Source organism: Ceratotherium simum, chromosome 14 (genome assembly GCF_057802395.1).
Source record: "Ceratotherium simum simum isolate JZ-2026a chromosome 14, ASM5780239v1, whole genome shotgun sequence".
In the NCBI taxonomy this organism is placed as follows: domain Eukaryota; kingdom Metazoa; phylum Chordata; class Mammalia; order Perissodactyla; family Rhinocerotidae; genus Ceratotherium; species Ceratotherium simum.
The window spans coordinates 26,483,164-26,505,556 of NC_141913.1; the positions used below are offsets into that span (position 1 = coordinate 26,483,164).

The window sequence follows — 22,393 nt, forward strand, 5'->3', positions numbered from 1 at the left end:
GTTTTCTCAATAAATTAATTTATAAAATGATACTATGGGCCAGCCCCGTGGCTTGGCGGTTAAGTGCCAGCGCTCCGCTGCTGGCGGCCCGGGTTCGGATCCCGGGCGCGCAGGCACCGCTTCTCCTGCCATGCTCAGGCCACGTCCCACATACAGCAACTAGAAGGATGTGCAGCTATGACATACAACTATCTACTGGGGCTTTGAGGAAAAAAAATAAATAAATAAAATCTTTAAAAAATGAAAAATAAAAAAATAAAAAAAATAAAATGATACTAAATTTGCAGTTTTGGCATAGCATGATCTAAAAGAATAGCATAAATTATCCATACCTCTGTTGGAAGATATTCATAAGAGACAAGCTAAATCCCTACATTTGAGTAGTATATGTAATTCTGATTTTCTTACTGTCTGGCGTTAGAACAGTACTCCTACATGGTAGATCTTGTTGGAATGTTATACTTGAAGGAGATATTTTTGGATGTGTAACTAAATTATAAAATTAGTTGTCAGTGAGCATTGTTCACCCAGGAATTCTCTTCTTCATTATTATCCTTCTTGGTTATAAAGCCCATTAGAGTTGAGATTTTGGTAACATAGTTTTATGGGGGGAACCAAGAAATACTATAACCAGCATATTATAAGTAGCTATTCCCAATATGACATTTTTTGTGATATTTTCATGAACTGTGTTGTTTAAAAGGTCACAATACTGCCTTTATTTTTGCATTTAAGTTTTTTTTTTTTAATCATAGTTTAGGTTATTACACTGTGATAAGTAGTGAGCATAGCAAGAAAGCTGACATGTTGACTTTTGCTTTTTAATTGCAGTATAACATAGCTATCCCAGAAAATTTAAAAAATAGAACATATTCCTTAATATTTATTTATGATCAGGTAGAGAAAAATGTATCTATTTTTAGAACTTTTTTCTCCTGTAATTTTAAACAACAGGTGAAGTTAATGAAATTTAGAATGCAAGTTCTTTGTGTTGAATCTAAATTGTGTTTTGTTCTGATTTTTGGGGGGACATAATTGCACAGCTGAGTTGGTAATGAAATGTTCTTTTTAGAAGAGCTTTGAGGAAAGAATACTTCTTCATTGCTTCTGTTATAGGTGTTAAAATAGCGTTTGCGGTTACTCTGGAAACTGTGCTGGCTGGTCATGAAAACTGGGTAAATGCTGTTCATTGGCAACCTTCATTTTACAAAGGTAGGAAGAAAAACACGAACATATCCCTTATTTCGGTTAAATACTACAGAGTTTTAAGCTGACCAGATGAAGTGGAGGATTTTTTTGAGTGTGATTAGAAATCTCAGATAGAAGACATTTTCAAGTTGGCAAAGTGTAATAATGGCAGCCCTGTTAACTGTTACGCTGGACACTCAATTCCATCAAAAATTGTACTCCTGAGTGAGAAAAGTATGATTGCTGCCATGATGCTAAAACCGCCACACCCGAATTAACTTTTTCTTAAAAGTTTCCACCTGGTCTGTGATGTATACCGAAAACTGTATGATGAAGACCCACGGCTCTTTGCTTATAATTTCAGAGAAGAACCCAAGCAAAATAAAAGCAAAAATCAGGAAGAAGGATGACAAGGAGAGTTACAGTCTATAGCTGCCACTTTAGGAGCTAGCAGCTTACCGAAGGTTGATTTTCACAATGTGGAGCTGCTTATATGTGTGTACCCTTTTGTCTTCTACAGAATGACAATAAAAATACCAACTACTAGGGGGAAAAAAGTCTTTATTTCTTTTGGGATTTCAGTCTAGTCTTTCTGGGATTTAAGAGAAGTTGACTTTCAAGCCAATTTCACTGGAACCTTTACCCTTGGTAATACTGAAACACATCATTTATGAAAAAATAAGACTCTCCCCCTCTTTTGCTTGAACCTCCATTTATGGAATGACGGTTTTGTGCATGCTCACGCTAGTGCTGAGGTGTAGAGCTGAGCAAGGCACAGCCTTATGTTCTTCCCCCAGCCCGTTCCCCAAGACAAGAATAAAGAACAGCAATAATTAATGTTCTGATAACCACCATTCAGCTTTATTATGTTATGCCATATTTGCTGCAGTTTAAAAAAATAAATTAGATATTATAGGTATTGAAGCCCCTGTGTATTCTTTCCTGAACCCTTTCCCCTCCATCTTTCCCTAGAGGCAACTACAGTACTGAATTCAGTGCATATCATTCCCATGCATCTTTTTATACTTGTACTACACATTTATGTAGCCATAAATAATTTTATTTTACAGCTGTTGAAGCAATATCAATATGTATTTATCCTCTTACAACTTGCCTGTTTAGCTCAACTTGTTTTAGAGTTGTATCCATGTTGATTAATGTAGCCCTAGTTTGTTTATTTTTATTACAGTTTAATGTTCCATTGTCTAAATATACCACAACTTGTTTATCTGCTCTTCTAATGGTAGACATGTTTCCAAAATTTTGCTATTGCAGTGCTGCAGTGAACACTTTTGCAGTACCCATGTTGTTTTTTTTCTGGTAATCTACAAACGTGATACCTGTTTATCACCTAAAGACATTAGTTTTTGTTTTTTAGATGGTGTTTTACAGCAGCCAGTGAGATTGTTGTCTGCCTCGATGGATAAAACCATGATTCTCTGGGCTCCAGATGAAGAGTCAGGAGTTTGGCTAGAACAGGTAAAAATGTGGCTATTTAAGGAACAGAAAATTGGGTTTAATAAACGGAATATTTAAATCCTAAGTCTGTGTTCCTAGAGCTGCAAATGTTCACTCTTTGTATATGTTAAATAAGCCAGAAGATAATCTCTGGAATCAGTGGTTTCTATTGTGAGAAATGAGGAGTATTGATTATGAATTGTTTTCTGGCTATTGTTGCGTAGGTTCGAGTAGGTGAAGTGGGTGGAAATACTCTGGGATTTTATGATTGCCAGTTCAATGAAGATGGCTCCATGATCATCGCTCATGCTTTTCACGGAGCATTACACCTTTGGAAACAGAATGCAGCTAACCCAGTAAGAAAAGCACGTTTAAATAAAGTATTTCTGATCCAATAGAGTGAATTCTAAATGAAACCTAGGTAAACAGTGTTGTTTTACTCATAACACTCTACAGAAAAGTAGTAGAGACATCTAAATTCAAATGACGTCACTTCTTTCCGTAGACATTATGTTATAGTTACACTAGGTAAGAACCTCCTGCTTTTCTAAAAATAAAGTCTTCATTGTCCAGCATTGTTGAAGTATTGAAATTTGCGCATGGGTAAATTTTCTACATAAGTGAACTTTAAGCCATGTAAATTTAAACTCTCCCTTGAAGCTGTATAAATTTTTTGATGGGAGTTTTTCCTAAAATGTGTAACTTCTCTGTCTTTTTAAAGAAGATAACATAATTTGATGTTTTCTTGTTGGACAGCTAGGTGCTCCATAGATAATTATTGAATGAATGATTGACAAAAGGGCATTAGGAACACATGTTATTTTGTGATGGAATATATTGATGCTATTAGGGGCTGTTGATGTGTGTAATTCTAAATGGCCCTCCAGATATTAGGCTCTTTTAGATCTTTCTTATAATTTTTGGTCTCTTCTCACAAGAGAGATAATCTGCCTCTAGTCATGTAGCTGTCTCTCAGCAATGTTCCATCTCTTACTTTCTAATTTGCTTCTGATCTGCTGCTTTTGGTTTGGGAAATGAGATAGCAGGAACATAGTGGCTTAGAGCACGGGCCTTGGAGCTAGAGAGCTTGGATTCAGATCCCGGCCCCTTCACTTCCTAGCTATGTGTCCTTGAGGACATTACCTAACCTCTCTCTCTGGTTCCTCATCTGTGAAATGTGGGTCGTAATAGCACCTACTCATAGGGTTTTATGATGCTTAAATGAGTTAATATTTGTAGAGTGTGAGAAACAGAGCCTGGCACATATTGGATACTATATATCTGTATTTTAAATTAAATAAATAAAGAAATGAGAACATTGAGTGAAATCTGAGTCAGCAGATTCTGAATGTGCATCTAATGGCTTCCTTTATAAACTAAAAATTCATGAATTTGCGTAACCTTTAGTTTGTGGGCTTTGTAATAGTTGCGTCACCTATGAGGGTTTGACTTCTCAACGTAGGGTGACTTACTCTTTCCCTTGTAACTTCCATTTGTAGTTCACCTTCAAGATTCTTTCCACTCTTAAATGAACTAGGGAATCATCAGCTACAGCACTTTTTTGTTTTTGTGAGGAAGATCAGCCCTGAGCTAACATCCCTGCTAATCCTCCTCTTTTTGCTGAGGAAGACCGGCTCTGAGCTAACATCTATTGCCAATCCTCCTCCTTTTTTTTTACCCCAAAGCCCCAGTAGATAGTTGTATGTCGTAGTTGCACATCTTTCTAGTTGCTGTATGTGGGACACGGCCTCTGCATGGCCGGAGAAGCGGTGAGTCGGTGTGTGCCCGGGAGCCGAACCCAGGCTGCCAGTAGCGGAGTGTGCGCGCTTAACCGCTAAGCCACGGGGCCGGCCCTACAGCACTTTTAAATAAGAAATATTTTTTAGAGTCACTTTACTTTCATTCTTAACTTGGAGCTCCTTTGAGCTGTATTTTATCAGCTGGTCTTTTTGGGCCTTCATAAAAAGAAGCATCAGATAAGTAAGGAGAAACTCAAACCAGAAGACAGAATTTCACTGTACTTGTGCTTATAATTTGACTTCAGATTTATAATAGCCGCTTACCAAGTACTGAGGGTGATTTTTTTTTTTAATAGACTTTATTTTTTTAGAGGAGTTTTAGGTTCGCAGAAAAATTGAGCAGAAAGTACAGAGAGTTCCCATATACTCCTGCCCTCCCCACCTGGCACAGTCTCCTCCACTGTCAACATCCCAAACCAGAGAGTTACATTTGTTACAGTCAAGAGTGGTTTTTAAAAACAAACTCTGCCCTTTAGGACTGTTACAGTGGAAAACTGTACTGATAGTCCAGAAGTGTTGCCCTTTGTAGAAACTTTGGAACTCCCATTAGTGCTAACTTTAGAAGCAGTTTTTATGTCACAGAGGAAATTAATAGTGTTTCTTTGTCAAAGCCTTTTAATTTTTTTGACCAGAAAATAATATAGCTTAGCTTAATCACTGGCCCTATTCATCAGACTTGGCTTTGAGTGACCTTTTAGCTGTTTATACATATTTGATTTTCCTCTCAAGACAACTGTTACCACCACTTGAGGTTGTTCGAAAAGATGCTCTGTGGACCAGGCATATGACATTTTCTGTATTTCATTGTCACTGTTTGTTTACATGGTTGCTAATATGGGCTTCCTCAGTAGGTCGACCAACGAGGTTTGAGTCAGCCTTCTGTTCTCTACACCTGAAACTCCTTTTACTTAATAAAGCAGTCAGGCACACACTCAGGATCTACTAACTCATTTTACATAATACTCTTTTTTTATTATTTAGTTTAAGAAATAAATACATAGTACCTAGTATGTGCAAGCATGGTTCTGTGTGCTTTACAAATATAAACTCCTTTAATCCTCATAACAACCCTGTGAGCTGGGTAACTCTTTTACAGAAGAGTCAATTGAGGCATAGAAGGGTTAAGTAGTGTCTGGCTTCTAGGAGTCATTCAGTAAGTGGTGAATGGAGGGGAATTTCCCAGGGTTACTGCTTTTTAAAGGACACAACACAAATTTGAATGTTTAAGTTTTAATATGTTTGACTGGAAAATGGATCCTATTATTTTAAGATCCATCTTCTACACTTAGCTTTTCACCTTGCTCTGGGGTTTCAGTCTTTCCTATTATCAGACATGAGGCCTGTGGGCATTTATCAGACTTTGAGTGGTGATGGTCTTTGATTATTTTGATATGCGTCATGAGCACTTTTCATTGCAGAGAGAGTGGACTCCAGAGATAGTCATTTCAGGACACTTTGATGGTGTCCAAGACCTAGTGTGGGATCCAGAAGGAGAATTTATCATCACTGTTGGTACTGACCAGACAACTCGACTTTTTGCTCCATGGAGGAGAAAAGACCAATCACAGGTAAAATATCTTCCTGCTTGACTGATCCACTTTAAAAAACATTCATGAACACATGAAAAGTAGGGCAACATCATTATTCATTAGGGAAATGCAAATTAAAACCATGATGAGATGCCACTACACACTCTCTAGAATGGCTCAAGTAAAAAATACTCACAACAAGAGTTGGTAAAGATGCAGAACAACTGGAACTTTCATACATTGCTAGTGAGCATGCAAAATGGTACAGCTACTCTGGAAGATAATTTGATGTTTTCTTAAAAACTTAAACATACAGCTACTCTTTACAATTCAAACAATTCAAGTATTAGTTATCAAAATGTATTTACTTCAGTTCCATGTAAAAGTTCTGTTATACCTTGTAATTTTAGGTTTAATTCACTGGTAAGCACTGTCAAGTCTGCAGTAAAAGTTAATTTCTAAAGTCATAGAGTGTTAGATAATAGTGGTTGAGGGCAGTTCTTGTTCAAGAAACTTTTCAGTCTTCGCTCTGAGCTCAAAAAAATTGCAGTAAAACTTTACCACTGGTGAGCCGTTGAACTGGTATATGGTAGAGAAAGTCAGTATACTCAGCTTCAATTTCTGACAGATTCATAGAACTGGCGCATGGGTCAGTCCATGAGAGCGAATGAAGTTTGCCACTGTCATTACTGCTTCAGAAGCTCATGACAGATTTAAATTAATAGAGTTGAGGACATTGGCAGTAACATCTATAGTCAATTAAAAAACAAGGCAGGGGCTGGCCCGGTGGCGCAAGTGGTTAAGTGCACATGCTCTGCTGCAGTGGCCTGGGATTCGCCAGTTTGGATCCCGGGCGCACACCGACGCACTGCTTGGCAAGCCATGCTGTGGTGGCGTCCCATATAAAGTGGAAGAAGATGGGCACGGATGTTAGCCCAGGGCCAGTCTTTCTCAGCAAAAAAAGAGGAGGATGGGCAGATGTTAGCACAGGGCTGATCTCTCAAAAAAAAAAAAAAATACAAGGCAAATGATTTGGAGTGGTTTTCTGTGGTGCTTGGTGGTTTGTTACTGATACAGCTCAGTTATTATTCATTCATGATTCATTAAAAAAAAATCAATAAATTGGACTTCACCAAAATGTAAAATTTCTACTCTTTGAAAGACACTGTCAAGGCCGGCCCTGTGGCTTAGCGGTTAAGTGTGCGCGCTGCACTATTGGTGGCCCGGGTTCGGATCCCGGGTGTGCACTGACGCACCGCTTGTCCGGCCATGCTGAGGCCACGTCCCACATACAGCAACTAGAAGGATGTGCAACTATGACATACAACTATCTACTGGGGCTTTGGGGGGAAAAAAAAGGAGGAGGATTGGCAATAGATGTTAGCTCAGAGCTGGCCTTCCTCAGCAAAAAGAGGAGGATTAGCATGGATGTTAGCTCAGGGCTGATCTTCCTCACAAAATAAATAAATAAAATGGTGAATTTTATAAAAAAAAGAAAGACACTGTCTGGGCCTGCCCTGTGGCGTAGTGGTTAAGTTCACACGCTCTGCTTCTGTGGCCTGGGTCTTTGGGTTCAGATCCCGGGTGCGGACCTGCACCACTCATCAGCCATGCTGAGGTGGCAACCCACATACACCATAGAGGAAGACTGGCACGATGTTAGCTCAGGGCTAATCTTACTCAAGCAAAAAATAAAAAAATAGAGGAAGCTTGGCAACAGATGTTAGCTCAGGGTGACTCTTCCTCACCAGAAAAAAAAAAAAAAAAGACACTGTCAGGAAAATGAAAAGAAAAGTCACAATGTAGGAGAAAGTATTTATAAAGCACGTATCTGACAAAGGACTTGTATCTAGAATATATAAAGAACTTTTCAGAACTCAGTGATAGGAAAACAAACAATCCAGTAAAAAATGGGCAAAAGATTTGAACAGATATTTCTCTGAAGAAGATATGTGGATAGAAAATAAGAACAGGAAAAGATGCTCAGCACCATTAGTGGTTAGAGAAATGCAAATGAAAGCTACAGTGAGATACCATTATACACCTATTAGAATAAGGTTAAAAGTCTGACCATACCAAGTGTTGGTGAGGGTGTGGGCAGCTGGAACTCTCATACACTGCTGGTGGGATTGTAAAATGTACAACCACTTTGGAAAATAGTTTGCCAGTTTCTTAAAAATTTAAATATACGTCTACCATATCATCCAGCCATTCTACTCATAGGTAGTATTTACCCCAGTGAAATAGAAGCATATATCCATGAAAAGACTTGTACATGAATGTTCATGACTGCTTTTTCAGTAAAAGTCAGAAATTGGAAACAACCCAATCAACAAGTTATGGTATATCCATGCAGGGGAATACTAGTCAGCAATAAAAGGATTCAGCTATTGATAAACACAACAACATGGACGAATCTGCTCCGTAGTCATATTTCCATGGCATAATAAATAATTTTGCATCTGGTGTTTTGCTTGTTAAAAAATAATTCAGTTTTTGAAACATACGATCGTTTTCGTTTGTCCTATTTTAATACCCAGGTGACTTGGCATGAAATTGCAAGGCCTCAGATACATGGATATGACCTGAAATGTTTGGCAATGATTAATCGGTTTCAGTTTGTATCTGGAGCAGATGAAAAAGTTCTTCGAGTATTTTCTGCACCTCGGAATTTTGTGGAAAATTTTTGTGCCATTGCGGGTCAATCACTGACTCATGTGCTTTGTAATGTGAGTATTCCTCTAAGTGTTTTAACTAAATTAGTCACCTCATTTTAAATTAAAAAAATTTTTGCTTAAGATTATGAGTATATGGGTAGAAAGGAAGTCAAATAATTTATTATTGGCTTGACAAACTTATGTGTACATGATGGCATGCGGTAATTTAAATATTAAAATCAGAAATTTTGTAGCAAATTAGCCCAAGACACTGTAAAACAGAATTAAAATGTTAAATTAAGGCACGAATACTATGTATCATCACTGTGCTAGGTACCTATGTTAAAAAAAATATAATAGATGGGTCATATTTTCAAGGAGATTGCCATCTAACTGTAATTTACGGATAGGGAGCAGTGGAACTAGTATACCTGCAATTGTTAGATGAGACCAGTTAATTGCTAAATCTGGTGGTGGCCAAAATAAGTTTCGTAAAAGGAAGAGGTCAGTGTACTGGAATAATGAGCAAATGTTTAATGGGACTTCATTTATATTTTGAAAGGGTAAGTTTTATTTATGTTTTACTCCCTTTCTGTAAAATATTTGAGCACTTATAAAAACATGTACATTATAAAAATTATAAAGTAACTGGTTTTGAAGGAAGGTAAATTAAGTAGGAGGATAGCTGTGTTATACCGAAGTGCATGTCATACAGTCCTTTACTGTACTTAGAGTTGGGTCACATATTTGGTTCTGAGCTTGAAAAGGTGAAGTACACTTTTGATAGGCAGACGGAAGGAGAGAGAGGGAGAGTACTGGGGTGCCCAGAGCCGTTGGAGTGAAGAGTATATAGAGGGAAGTGGAGAGGATGGAGGAAAGTCAAATAGTGGAGGACCTTGGAAGGTAGACACAGTTTAGACTATGGGGTGCCATTGGAGGTCCCTAAATAAAGAAAGTGATGAAAAGCACTTTGGGGCAAAAGAGTTAAGTGGTAGCAGGATACATTTGAGCCCAGAGACTCTGAAGGCAGGGAAACTAGCACCAGTCTGGGTAGGACTGGAGAAGAAATTAAAAGTCATTTGAAATGAAATGTCCAGCTGAATTTCCTGGAGTATACCGAGCATCTCAGGCTACAGCCTTTGTTGTTTATGTGAAGATTTAAGATTCACTTCTGCTTGTTTCTAATCACAATGGACAACGGGCTTGAGAGCAAAAGGGATGTCTTGATTGTCATTATTATATAGTGCTTTGGGAGTGGAAGGATAGTTAGTTTCAGGATCTCTCAGTTCTGGGGATTGAAATGTAGTTTTAGGATTCCATGAGAGGCTTGGTCCCAGGTATATACTCAATTCTGTGTCTTAAGATACAGGAATCCCATAGACTGTAGACTGTAAAGCCTCTTGGTGTATTTTGGGCTTTGTTTCCATATTGAATGTTGGGACAGGGATATAGGAATGCTTCTCACTGCTCTTTTCCTTGCTGTTTTCATTTTTCTTGGCTTTTGAGATAAAGCCCGTTGTCTCTTATGTCCCAGTAGCTGTTCTTGATGATGGCTTTAATTCCCATTGCTCATGTTTGTGTCAAGTTCCAGCCCCTGTGTTAAAGTCTAAATTGTAAGAAACACTCTTAGTATATGGACATGTGCCATTTTTGATGGTTAGCGTATAGTTTCTTATGAGATAATTCGATTGATATAAGTTGCATAGTATAAGCAGATTATTCAAATGGCACTCAGTTACAAAGTTTTAAAATATTCAATTATTTAAATATATTTAATGAAAATACTATGACTGTGTCTTTCTGGGAAACATCTTTGTTTGCATGAGCATCATCAGGGATGTGCCTGTGAGACTCTTGACAGGAGAGCTCCAGGCCTTTCGTTTTCAGCCCACTCTTTGCTAGAAGCCAGCCCAGTGCATTCCTTGTCAGACCCAGAGACCCACTGAAATGTTAGGTTCAGTGAGCTCATGGATGAGAGGGTGCGTAACTGCATCAATTAGGTCAGGGGTAGGGATTAGCTGGAGCTGTCTGTTGGAGAATGTTCGCTTAGTGTTGCGTCTGTTGATTCAGGAGATGGAAGTGGGGGCAGATACTCACACAAGGCGGTCTTTAAACTGCTTCTCAGCATTTATGAGCTTGACAATTTTGTAGCGCCTAAGATAACAGTAAATTTTATTATTTAAAACATGTATCATACTTGTTATTCCAGCAAGATGGTGATCTTCCAGAAGGAGCTACTGTCCCTGCTTTGGGATTATCAAATAAAGCTGTCTTTCAGGGTAAGGCTTTAGTCTCCAAAATCATTGAACCCATAGTGGTGCTTAAAAACTAGTTACACACTTGTATAACATGTATCTAATGTTCATTACAGCTGATTTTTTTTTTTTTTAAATCACAGTACATGCATCTGTCTTCTCCGTCAAATATTTCATGATGAGTACTCTGTGTATGCATGCAGACCCCGAATAGGTTTAGCTTTCACAAAGTGTATTTCGTGGAGCACTACAACCAAAGATGTTAATATGGGCAGCCTGAAGACTCTGTTCCATAGTTTAAAAAGTTTGGGAAACGTTATGTTGAAGAAAAAGGAAGGAATCTTTATGGAATTGGCTAGCGCTCCAAGGAGCACATTTGCAAAATACTGGAGTAGTAGAAATACCCTTTGCTTTGGAATCACGTGGATATGGCTTTGAATTACACTACTTTGAAGTTTCACTACTTTCTAACTAGTGGCCTTAATATTGAGACATATATTGGAGATATAAAGATGGTAACTACATTCATGATGTTGATGTGTTCTTTTAAACTAGGAGATATAGCTTCTCAGCCTTCTGATGAAGAGGAGTTGTTAACTAGTACTGGTTTTGAGTATCACCAGGTGGCCTTTCAACCCTCCATACTTACTGGTAAGAAAAGGCAAAAAGATGGTTTAAAAGAATCATTAGTACACATAGTATAGTGTCTGTCACTGCTGACCTAAATTGTGCTATAGAATTCACCTTTTTATTTGCATGAAAATGGAAAAAATTATTGCAATGCTATAAATTTATTGTAGAACCTCCCACTGAGGATCATCTTCTGCAGAATACTTTGTGGCCTGAAGTTCAAAAACTGTAAGTTAAACTGTACTTTGCTCTTTGGTCTGATCCTGTCATAACTTGTGATTTTTTTCCCCTACAACTTGATTTTCTCCTTTGCTTTCCTCTTACCTAGGTTTTCCCTCTGTTCTAAAGATCTTTCAGTGGCCTTCATAAGGAAAGAGAATCAAGTTTCACATAGATATTTATACTACTGTGTATTATATTTACTAGGTTTGTTTGTTGGTCTTAATTTTTAAAGAAGCATAACATTATATATATTTTTCGTTTTTTAAAAAGACTTTTAAGATTTGTTATTCTGTTGTTTTTCTTTTCCCCTAAGATGGTTCCCCATCAAAACCTTTCCGTGGTTTATTGTTTATTGTACTGGCTGGGGGTGAAAACTTGTATTTTAATGTAATTGTTTGAATAACTTGCGTTATTTCTAGGAAGCTAGCATTTTTCTCCAGTCTGTTTTTTCCTCAAATGTTTGCCTAGACAGAAATGTAATGTTCCCTAAAAGAACCGTATGTTAGCTAGCGAGATTGATGTTGTTCTTTTCACATTTTAAAATTTTGCAGCATGAGAACAGGTACATTTACTAATACAGGGGTCATGCATTCATGCATTTTCTTCTTTTAAATTTTAGATATGGACACGGTTATGAAATATTTTGTGTTGCTTGTAGCAATTCAAAGACTCTGCTTGCCTCAGCTTGTAAGGTAGGGAATTTTGCTTTTTTTATTCTACTTGGTTACAGGTTATTTGAGTCATCAGGCTCCTCAAGTTGGTAGTGCTTTCATCAGAATACTCCATGAGAGGCCGGCCCCGTGGCTTAGCGGTTAAGTGCGCGTGCTCCGCTGCTGGCGGCCCGGGTTCGGATCCCGGGCGCGCACCGACACACTGCTTCTCCTGCCATGCTGAGGCCGCGTCCCACATACAGCAACTAGAAGGATGTGCAGCTATTACATACAACTATCTACTGGGGCTTTGGGGGAAAATAAATAAATAAATAAATAAATAAAATTATAAAAAAAAAGAATACTCCATGAAAGGCCAGTGGTGCCTGCTTTTTCTGAATCTTGCTTTCTCAATCCCTTTTCATTTCCATCCCTTCAAAAGCTTGCAGTTGCATTTTAAATCTATTTCAGCGGCACATTTTTGTTTTTAAATACTTGGTTTGAGCTGACTTGTGCCCCTACTCAAAAATTATTTAATCAAGTACCTTAAAATGAGGCTTAAAAATGTGATAAATAAATTTTGAGTAATTGGAGTCCTGGTGACACAGGGGAAGGAGAAGGTGAAACCCAGAGTGCGCTCCATCTGACGATTTCTCAAGGGCACTCTGGGTACTGACCTAAGTAGGTGGAATCCCTTGACCCATGCCAGGGTGAGGCAGCATGGTGGCCGGCTGAGCTAGCCACCAGCTCGTGGCACTACAGAATGGTACACTTGAAACATTTGCCTGGGGACTGTGGTCTTGAACTCCCTATTCAATATTTATCCATATTCTGTGGAGTGAAATAATATTTATGGAGGATTATCTGAAGGGTCTGAGACCCACACATTCCTCTAAATTTTCTAAAATTTATTACATGTTTTAATCGTGATGATGAGAGCTGCCCATCTGGATAGGCCCCCTGTTCCCACTTTGGCTGTGGTTTCTTGACACTGGCCTGTATTGAGAGGCATCATAAGAAATACTGCCCCACCCCCCCTTGCTTGTTGTCCCATCCATGAGGGTGGTACTGAGAGTACCTCGTCTATTAGAGGAACCTATGGGGGTGGGCACCGTGGCTTAGCGGTTAAGTGCGCGCGCTCAGATGCTGGCGGCCAGGGTTCAGATCCCGGGCGCGCACCGACGCACCGCTTCTCTGGCCATGCTGAGGCCACGTCCCACGTACAGCAACTAGAGGGATGTGCAACTATGACATACAACTGTCTACTGGGGCTTTGGGGGAAATAAATAAATAAATAAATAAATAAATAATGTAAAAAAAAAAAAAATGAGGAACCTATGGGAAGAATGGGGCTTAGCAGCAGGAACAGCTGTGTTTCGACTGAGCAGCTGATTCATCTTTAGCTTTGGGTACTGTCAGTCATGTAATTGATTATTTTTCCTTTTCAAGTTGGCTCACTTGTAGCAAGTATGTGCATCTTTCTTTTATTTTTTTTATTTGTATACTTTTTCTGTGTTTTCTATTTTAATAAACAGTAGAAAAGAGATGTGGTTGATAGTGTGGCTTGGGAAGTTTAAATCTAAAGGTTCGTCTAAGCTCACCTACCCGATAGAAGGGTAAATAATCCATGGAAACTTCTAGTAGCTTTTTCCTCTAGGCACTAACCTCAAGGTACCTAGGTTTCTTAAATGGAGGGTGCTAGCCACACATTTGTTTTTGACTGGTAAAGTAAGTTATTAGATGTATCTTTCTTTTAAACTAACGTTTTTAACAGCTTTATTTAGGGGTCATTAGTGTACTGTAAGTTGCATGTTGAAAGTGAACAATTTGATAAGTTTTGACATAACGTTTATACCTGTGAAGTCATCACCATGATCAAGATGATGAACATATCCAGCAACCCCCAAAATTTCCACTGCCTCTTAGTAATTCCTCTTTCCTGCCTCCTTACCCTCTCCTGCCCCCATACCAAGGAAGCCACTAATCTCCTTTTTTGTCATGATAGCATAGTTTGCATTTTCTAAAATTTTATGTAAATGGAATCATACAGGATGCACTCTTTTTTTGTCTGACTTCTTTCAGCATAATAATTGGGGATTCATCCATGTTGTTACATGTATCAGTAGTTATTCCTTTTTATTGCTGAGTAGTTTTCCCTTTTACAGATATATTGCAGTTGGTTGATCCATTCACTTATTAATGGATATTTGAGTTGTTTCCAGCTTTTGGCTTTTACTGATAAAGTGACTATGAATATTTGTGTTCAAGTCTTTGCATGGATATATGCTTTCATTTCTCTTGAGTAAATACCTATGAGTGGAATTACTAGATGATATGGTAGGTGTATATTTATATTTTTAAGAAACTGCCAGACTATTTTCCCCAGTGACTGTACTGCTTTACAGTCCCACCGGCAGTATATTAGAGTTCCAGTTGCTCCACACCCTCACCAGCACTTGGTATGGGCGGTCTTTTTAACCATTCATTATCATAGGTGTGTAATACCTCATTGTGGCTGTAATTTGCATTTCCCTAATAATTAATGATGTTGAACATCTTTTCATGTGCTAATTTTCCATTTATATGATGTCTTTGTTGAAATATTTTCAAATCTTTTGCTCATTTCTTTCTTGGATTGTTTTCTTATTAGTGAATTCTGAAAAGTTCTTTATATACACCGAATACAACTATCAGATATATGCTCTGTAGATAATTTTTTCCAGTGGCTTGTCTTTTTTGTTTGTTTTTGGTGAGGAAGATTGGCCCTGAGCTAACATCTGTTGCCAGTCTTCCTCTTTTTGCTTAGGAAGATTGGCCCTGAGCTAACATCTGTGCCCATCTTCCTCTATTTTGTACGTGGGATGCCGCCACAGCATGGCTTGATGAGCAGTGTGGTCTTTGCCCTGGATTGGAACCTGCAAACCGTGGGCCACCGAAATGGAGCGTGCCAACTTAACCACTATGCCACCCGTCTTTTCGTTTTCTTAGTGCTGTTTTTCAAAGAGCGGAAGTTGTATGTGTTGGTCAAGTCTGATTTACCAATTTTACCAGGTTGTGCTTTTTGTGTAGTATCTAAGAAATCTTTGCCTAACTAAACATCACAAATATCTTCTATGTTTTGTTCTAAGAATTTTGTAGATTTTAAGTTTTACATTTAGACCTGTGATACATCTTTAATTAATTCTTGCATTTGGCATGGAGTATAGATTAATGTTGATTTTCTTGTATGTAGATATCTAATTATTCCATCATCTTTTGCTGAAAAGACTGTTTCTTCACCTACTGCCTTTTGCACCTTTGTCAAAAAATCAGCTGTGCATATATGTGTGGGTCTGTGTCTGCACTTTACTCTGCTCCATTCATCTTTTGTTTCCTATCTTGATGCCAATACCATACTCTCTTAATAACTATAACTTTTTATAATATGTCTTGAAACTAGGAAGTAATTGTCTTCCAACTCTCATCTTACTTTTCACAGTTATTTTGGCTATTCTAGGTTCTTTACTTTTCCATATGAATTTTAGAAGCAGCTTGACAGTTTCTTCGGAAATACCTGCTGGAATTTTGATGGGGATTGCATTGAATCTGTAGATCAATTTGGGGAGAATTTTAACAATATTGAGTCTTTTGACACATGCAGGCAGTATGCCTCTCATTTATTTAGGTCTTTAATTTCTCTCAGGAATGATTTTTTTTTTGGGGGGGGAAACCTTTTGTTTTGGAAGAACTAGATTTAATGAAAAGTTGCAGAGATAGTACATAGAATACTATTAGACCACTCACCCAGTTTTTCCCACTGTTAACATCTTAGTGTTATCAGAAATATTTTCTAGTTTTCAGTGTCATACACATATTTTGACCGATTTATCCTTATTTCATATATTTTATATCTGTTCATTGCTCACATATGGAAATACAATTGCTTTTTGTATATTGACCTTCTTCCTTGCTAAACTTATTTATTAATTCTTGTAGCTTTATTGTAGATACTGTAGGATTTTCTACATAGATGCTTATATTGCCTGTGAATAAAGAAAGTTTTATTTCGTCCTTTCCCGTATAGGATGTCGTAATGTTGAACAGAAGTGCTAACAGCAGAAATCCTCACCTTAATTCCTCTTCTCAGGAACAAAATATGCAGTCTTTGTCCGTTAAGAATTTGCTGTAGATTTTTTGTGACTCTCCTTTATCAGGTTGTAGAATTTCCCTACAATTCCTGGTTTGCAGAGAGTTTTTATCAGGAATGGATGTTAGATTTTGTCAAATGTTTTTTCTTCATCTATTGAAATGATCTTATAATTTTCCCTTTTAGTTTATTAATACGGTGAATTGCATTGATTGATTTTTCAAATGATAAACCAACTTCGCATTCCTGGAACCAAACCTCACCTGCTCATGATATATTTTTATATGTTGTTAGATTCAATTTGCTAAAATTCTGTTTAAAATTTCATATATAGTACATGAGGAATATTGCTGTGTAGTTTTCTTTCCTTATAATGGCTTCATCTGGTTTTGGTATCAGAGTAATGCTAACCTCATAGATATAGCTCCTCCTCTGCAATTTTCTTTCTATTTTTTTTTTTTTGTTCAAGAATTTTTTTTTTTGGCCGGCCCCGTGGCTTGGTGCCCCGTGGCTTAGCGGTTAAGTGCGCGTGCTTTACTATTGGCGGCCCGGGTTCGGATCCCGGGCGCGCACAGACGCACCACTTCTCTGGCCATGCTGAGGCTGTGTCCCACGTAGGGCAACTAGAAGGGTGTGCAACTATGACATACAACTATCTACTGGGGCTATGGGGAAAAAAAAAAAGGAGGAGGATTGGCAACAGACGTTAGCTCAGGGCTGATCTTCCTCACCCAAAAAAACTTTTTTTTTTTTTTTGGGAAAAAAAAAGGGAGGAGGATTGGCAACAGACGTTAGCTCAGGGCCGATCTTCCTCACCCAAAAAAACTTTTTTTTTTTTTTTTTTGGTGAGGAAGATCGGCCCTGAGCTAACGTCTGTTGCCAGTCTTCCTCTTTTCTCTTTTTGCTTGGGAAAGATTGTCCCTAAGCTAACATCTGTGCCATTCTTCCTCTATTTTTGTATGTGGGACACTGCCATAGCATGGCTTGATGAGCAGTATGTAGGTCCGCACCTGGGATCCAAACCTGCAAACCCCGGGCCGCCAAAGCGGAGTGTGCGAACTTAACCACTACACCACTGGGACAGCCCCTCCTCTGCAATTTTCTGGAAGAGTTTTGTGTAGAATTGGTGTTATTTCTTTTTTAAAGGTTTGGTAGTAAAGCCAACTTAACCTGGAGTTTTGCTTGTGGGAAGAAATTACAAATGTAATTTCTTTAATAGATACTGGCTATTTTGGTTATCCAGTTTTTCTTGTGTGTGTTATGGTAGTTTGTGTATTTCAGTACATATGTCCCTTTTATCTGTCAGATTTGTTGGCATAAAGTTATTCATAACATTCCCTTATGATCCTTTTAATATCTGAAGAATCTCTAGTGATGTCACCTTTCTTATTCCTGCTGTTGACAATTTGTGTCTTTTCTCACATATCCTTTTTCTTTTTTTTTTTCGTTGGTGGGGGAGCAGTCTGGGAATTGATCAGGAAATTAATGATTTTATTGTTATTTTCAAAGAACCAGCTTTTGGTTTTATTGATTTTCCTGTTTTTCTTCTTTCTGTTTCATTGATTTTGCTTTTTTTATTTCCTTTCTTCTACTTACTTAGATTTCATTTCTTCTTCTGTTTCTAGTTTAATAAGGTTAAAGCTGAGGTCATTGATTTCAGATTTTTCTTTTTTTATTTAATTTTTTTATTCTTTTGCTGAGGAGGATTTGCCCTGAGCTAACATCTGTTGCCAGTCTTCCTTTTTGCTTGAAGAAGATTTGCCCTGGGCTAACATCTGTGCCAGTCTTCCTTTTTGCTTGAAGAAGACTTGCCCTGGGCTAACATCTGTGCCGGTCTTCCTCTATTTTGTATGTGGGTCACCGCCTCAGTGTGGCCGCCGATGAGTGATGTAGGTCCACGCCGAGGAACCAAACCCAGGCCGATGAAGTGGAGCACGCGGAACTTAACCACTAGGCCATGGCCCCCAGATCTTTCTTTTTAATATAGGTGTTTAGTGCTATAAATTTCTCTCTAAGTATTGTTTTGAAGCATTCCACAAATTTTATGTTGTGTTTTCACTTTCATTCAATTAAAAATACTTTCTAATTTCCCTTTGATTTCATCTTTGACCTAGAGGTTATTTTGAAATGTACTATTATTTAGTTTCCATATACTGAGTGTTTTCAAGATATTTTTCTGTTATTGATTTCTCATTGCATTTCCTTCTGGTCAAAGAGCATAGTATAACTTGAATCCTTTGAAATTTAATATATATTACTGAGTTCTTCATTATAAATGATAATGCCAAAGAAAACCTGGACAAAAGTATTCCGTACTATCGACAAGGACAAAACATGTACAACATTGCTCTATATATTAAGAGTCCAGCTGTAATAGTCAAGATATATATTCACGTGTGTAAAATTATAATGATTTTCTAACTTTCTCGGGCTGTGAACCATGGTAAAACACATTTCCATGTTCACTTGAAAAGAATGTGGATTCTGTTTCCATTGGGTGGAGTGTTCTAAAAATATGAATTATGTCAGATTGGTTGATAGTATTATTCAAGTCATCTTTATCGTTTCAGTTTTATTGAAAGTGGCATTTTGAAATCACTGACTGTAGTTGTGGACTTGTCTTTTAATCTTTGTAGTTCAGTCAGTTTTTACTTTATGTATTTTGAAGCTCAGTTGTTAGATCCATGAACATTTATGATTATGTCCTCTTGATTAATTGACTAGTTTATCATTATCAAATGACCCTTTTTATTTTTGGTAATATTTTGTGCTCTGAAGTCTACTTTGTCTGATGTTACTGTAGCCACTCCAGCTTTCTTTTGAGTAGTGCTTGAATTATATATATCTTTTTCCATCGTTTTACTTTTGAGCTATTTGTTTCCTTTCATTTTAAGTGGGTTTCTTGGAGGCAGCGTATACAGTAGTCCCCTCTTATCTATGGTTTTGCTTTCCACAGTTTTAGTTACCTGTGGTCAACCACAGTCTGAAATATTAAATGGAAAATTCCAGAAATAATACATATTTTATTTTTTATTATTATTTTTTTATAATTTTCTTTCTTTCTTTATTTTCCCCCAAAGCCCCAGTAGATAGTTGTATGTCATAGCTGCACATCTTTCTATTTACTGTATGTGGGACACGGCCTCAGCATGGCCAGAAAAGCGGTGCATCGGTGCGCGCCCGGGATCCAAACCCGGGCCGCCAGCAGCGGAGCACACGCACTTAACCGCTGAGCCATGGGGCCAGCCCCATGAGTTTTAAATTGCATGCTGTTTGGGGCCGGCCCCGTGGCTTGGTGGTTAGGTGAGCGCGCTCCACTGCTGGCGACCCGGGTTCGGATCCCGGGCTCGCACCGACGCGCTGCTTCTCCGGCCATGCTGAGGCCGCGTCCCACATGCAGCAACTAGAAGGATGTGCAGCTATGACACACAACTATCTACTGGGGCTTTGGGGGGAAAAAATAAATAAATAAAATCTTTAAATTGCATGCTGTTGTGTGATGAAATCTTGTGCTGTCCCGCTCCATTCCACCCTTCCAACAAAAGGATGACGTGAATCATCCCTTTGTTCATTGTATCTACGCTGTATACACTACCTGCCCGTTAGTCACTTAGCACTCTCAATTATCAGATTGACTGTCATGGTGTCACAATGCTTGTGTTCAAATACCCCTTATTTTGCTTAATAATGACCCCAAAGTGCAAGAGTAGTGATGCCGGCAATTTGAATATGTCAAAGAGAAGTTGTTGTTACTCTCTTACTGTGCCTAATTTATAAATTAAACTTTATTATAGGTATGTATGTTTAGGAAAAAACATAATATATATAAGGTTTGGTACTGTATGCAGTTTCAGGCATCCACTAGTGATCGTGGAACATATCCACTGTGGTTAAGGGAGGACTATTGGAGTTGAGTCTTGCTTTTTTACTCATCTTGATTTTCATTTTAATAGGGACATTTATTGTACTATTTGTATTTAATGTGATAATGGATACAGTTGGATTTAAATCTGTCATCTTGTTATTTATTTTCTGTTTGATCCATCTGTTCTTTGTTACATTTTATTTCTTTTGGATTACTTGCTTTTTATGATTCCATTTTATTTCTTCTGTTTGGTTACTAAATATAACTTTTTGTTGTGTTATTTTATTGATTGTTCTACATTTTAGAGTATACGTCTTTATTTATTTTTTTTTAAATTTTATTTATGTTTTTATTTTCCCCCAAAGCCCCAGTAGATAGTTGTATGTAATAGCTGCACATCCTTCTAGTTGCCATATGTGGGACGCGGCCTCAGCATGGCCGGAGAAGCAGCGCGTCAGTGCGTGCCCAGGATCCGAACCCGGGCTGCCAGCAGCGGAGTGCGTGCACTTAACCGCCAAGCCACGGGGCTGGCCCCAATATAGTATACGTCTTTAATTTACCACAGTCTACCTACAAGTAATGCTGCACTTTTTCCTTACAGAAGTAAACATTCATTTCTGCCTAGTTCTGTGGTATTGTTGTACATTTTACTTCTTCGTAGAAATCCCACGATATATTATTATTTTTGCTTTAAGCAGTCAATTATCTTTTAAAAAGATTTAAGTAATAAGAGAAATTTTTTATCAGATATCATTTTTATTCTGCCTAAAGGATATTGTTTAACATTTCTTGTAATTCAGTTCTGCTGGTCATGAATTTTTTTAGCTTTTGCCTGTCTGAAAAAAATCTAGTTCTCCTTCATTTTTGAACACTATTTATGATGAGTAAAGAATTGTTGGTTTTCCTTTCAGTACATTAAAGATGTGCTCCATTTTCTTTTGACTTGGATTGTTGCAGATGAGAAGTTGGCTGTAATTTTTCTTTGTTCCTCAGTAATGGGTCTTTTGCCTGCAACTGCAATTTTATGTTTATCACTGGTTTTAAACAGTTTGATTATTGTTGGTATAGTTTTTTCATGTTTCTTGTGTTTGGGTTTTATTGAACTTCTTGGATCTGTAGATTTATTGTTTTCATCAAATTTGGAAAATTTTTTCAGCCATTATCTTTTTAAATATTGTTGCTTCTCATCCTTTTGGGGACTCTAGTTACACCTATATTTAGCCACTTAAAGTTATCATAGAGTTCGGTGATTTTCTTTTGTTTTTTTTCTTTATCTTTTTTTTCTGTTCTCTGACTGATTTTGTCTCTCAGGGATCAGTGTTCTTTGCTGCCAGGTATCTAATGTTTTGGAGTGCCATCATTTCATGTATTTTGTCTGTTTTTTTAGTTTTTTCACACAAGAGAGTAAATCTGGTTCCTGTTACTCCAGATTGACCAGAAGTGAAAATCTCTAAAGTATTGATTACGCAATTAATACACAAATACATGCTTCTTGTAAAATATTAAAACATTGTGATTACAGTGTCAGGGTCCAGTGATTCATCTTTTCTAATCCTAGTCTTCCTCTTCCCAGAGATTACACCTGGTTGTATTATGTATTGCCTCAGAATTTTTTTTTTGCATTTACACAGATACATAAAATATACCCATAGAAACAACATATTATTTTGAAAAATGTTTTCTTTTCAGTTTATTTCTACTTAAATTGCTTCATTGTTTCATCTCTGTCCTACAGGCAGCTAAGAAAGAGCATGCAGCCATCATTCTTTGGAACACTACATCTTGGAAACAAGTGCAGAATTTAATTTTCCACAGTTTGACTGTCACGCAGATGGCCTTCTCTCCTGACGACAAGTTCTTACTAGCTGTTTCCAGAGATCGAACCTGGTCACTGTGGAAAAGGCAGGACACAATCTCACCTGAGTTAGGTAAAACAGCTTCTGATTGGCAAGATTATTAGTGAAACAGTTATGTCTGTTTTATCCACATTGAGCAGCTGTTGCTCAATGGCAGA

General features: G+C 37.8%; 1 protein-coding gene across 1 annotated transcript in view; it reads left to right on the forward strand.

Moving 5' to 3' along the window:
* The window catches only part of ELP2 (elongator acetyltransferase complex subunit 2), a 48,037-nt gene that overhangs the window by 15,701 nt on the left and 9,943 nt on the right, over nucleotides 1–22,393 (forward strand). The window contains exons 9-18 of the mRNA XM_004422465.3: nucleotides 1,117–1,212; nucleotides 2,567–2,667; nucleotides 2,871–3,002; nucleotides 5,864–6,013; nucleotides 8,515–8,703; nucleotides 10,841–10,910; nucleotides 11,442–11,537; nucleotides 11,687–11,744; nucleotides 12,358–12,430; nucleotides 22,115–22,307. Of these exons, the coding sequence (XP_004422522.1) occupies nucleotides 1,117–1,212; nucleotides 2,567–2,667; nucleotides 2,871–3,002; nucleotides 5,864–6,013; nucleotides 8,515–8,703; nucleotides 10,841–10,910; nucleotides 11,442–11,537; nucleotides 11,687–11,744; nucleotides 12,358–12,430; nucleotides 22,115–22,307 (1,158 nt within the window). The remainder of the gene's footprint in view (nucleotides 1–1,116; nucleotides 1,213–2,566; nucleotides 2,668–2,870; nucleotides 3,003–5,863; nucleotides 6,014–8,514; nucleotides 8,704–10,840; nucleotides 10,911–11,441; nucleotides 11,538–11,686; nucleotides 11,745–12,357; nucleotides 12,431–22,114; nucleotides 22,308–22,393) is intronic.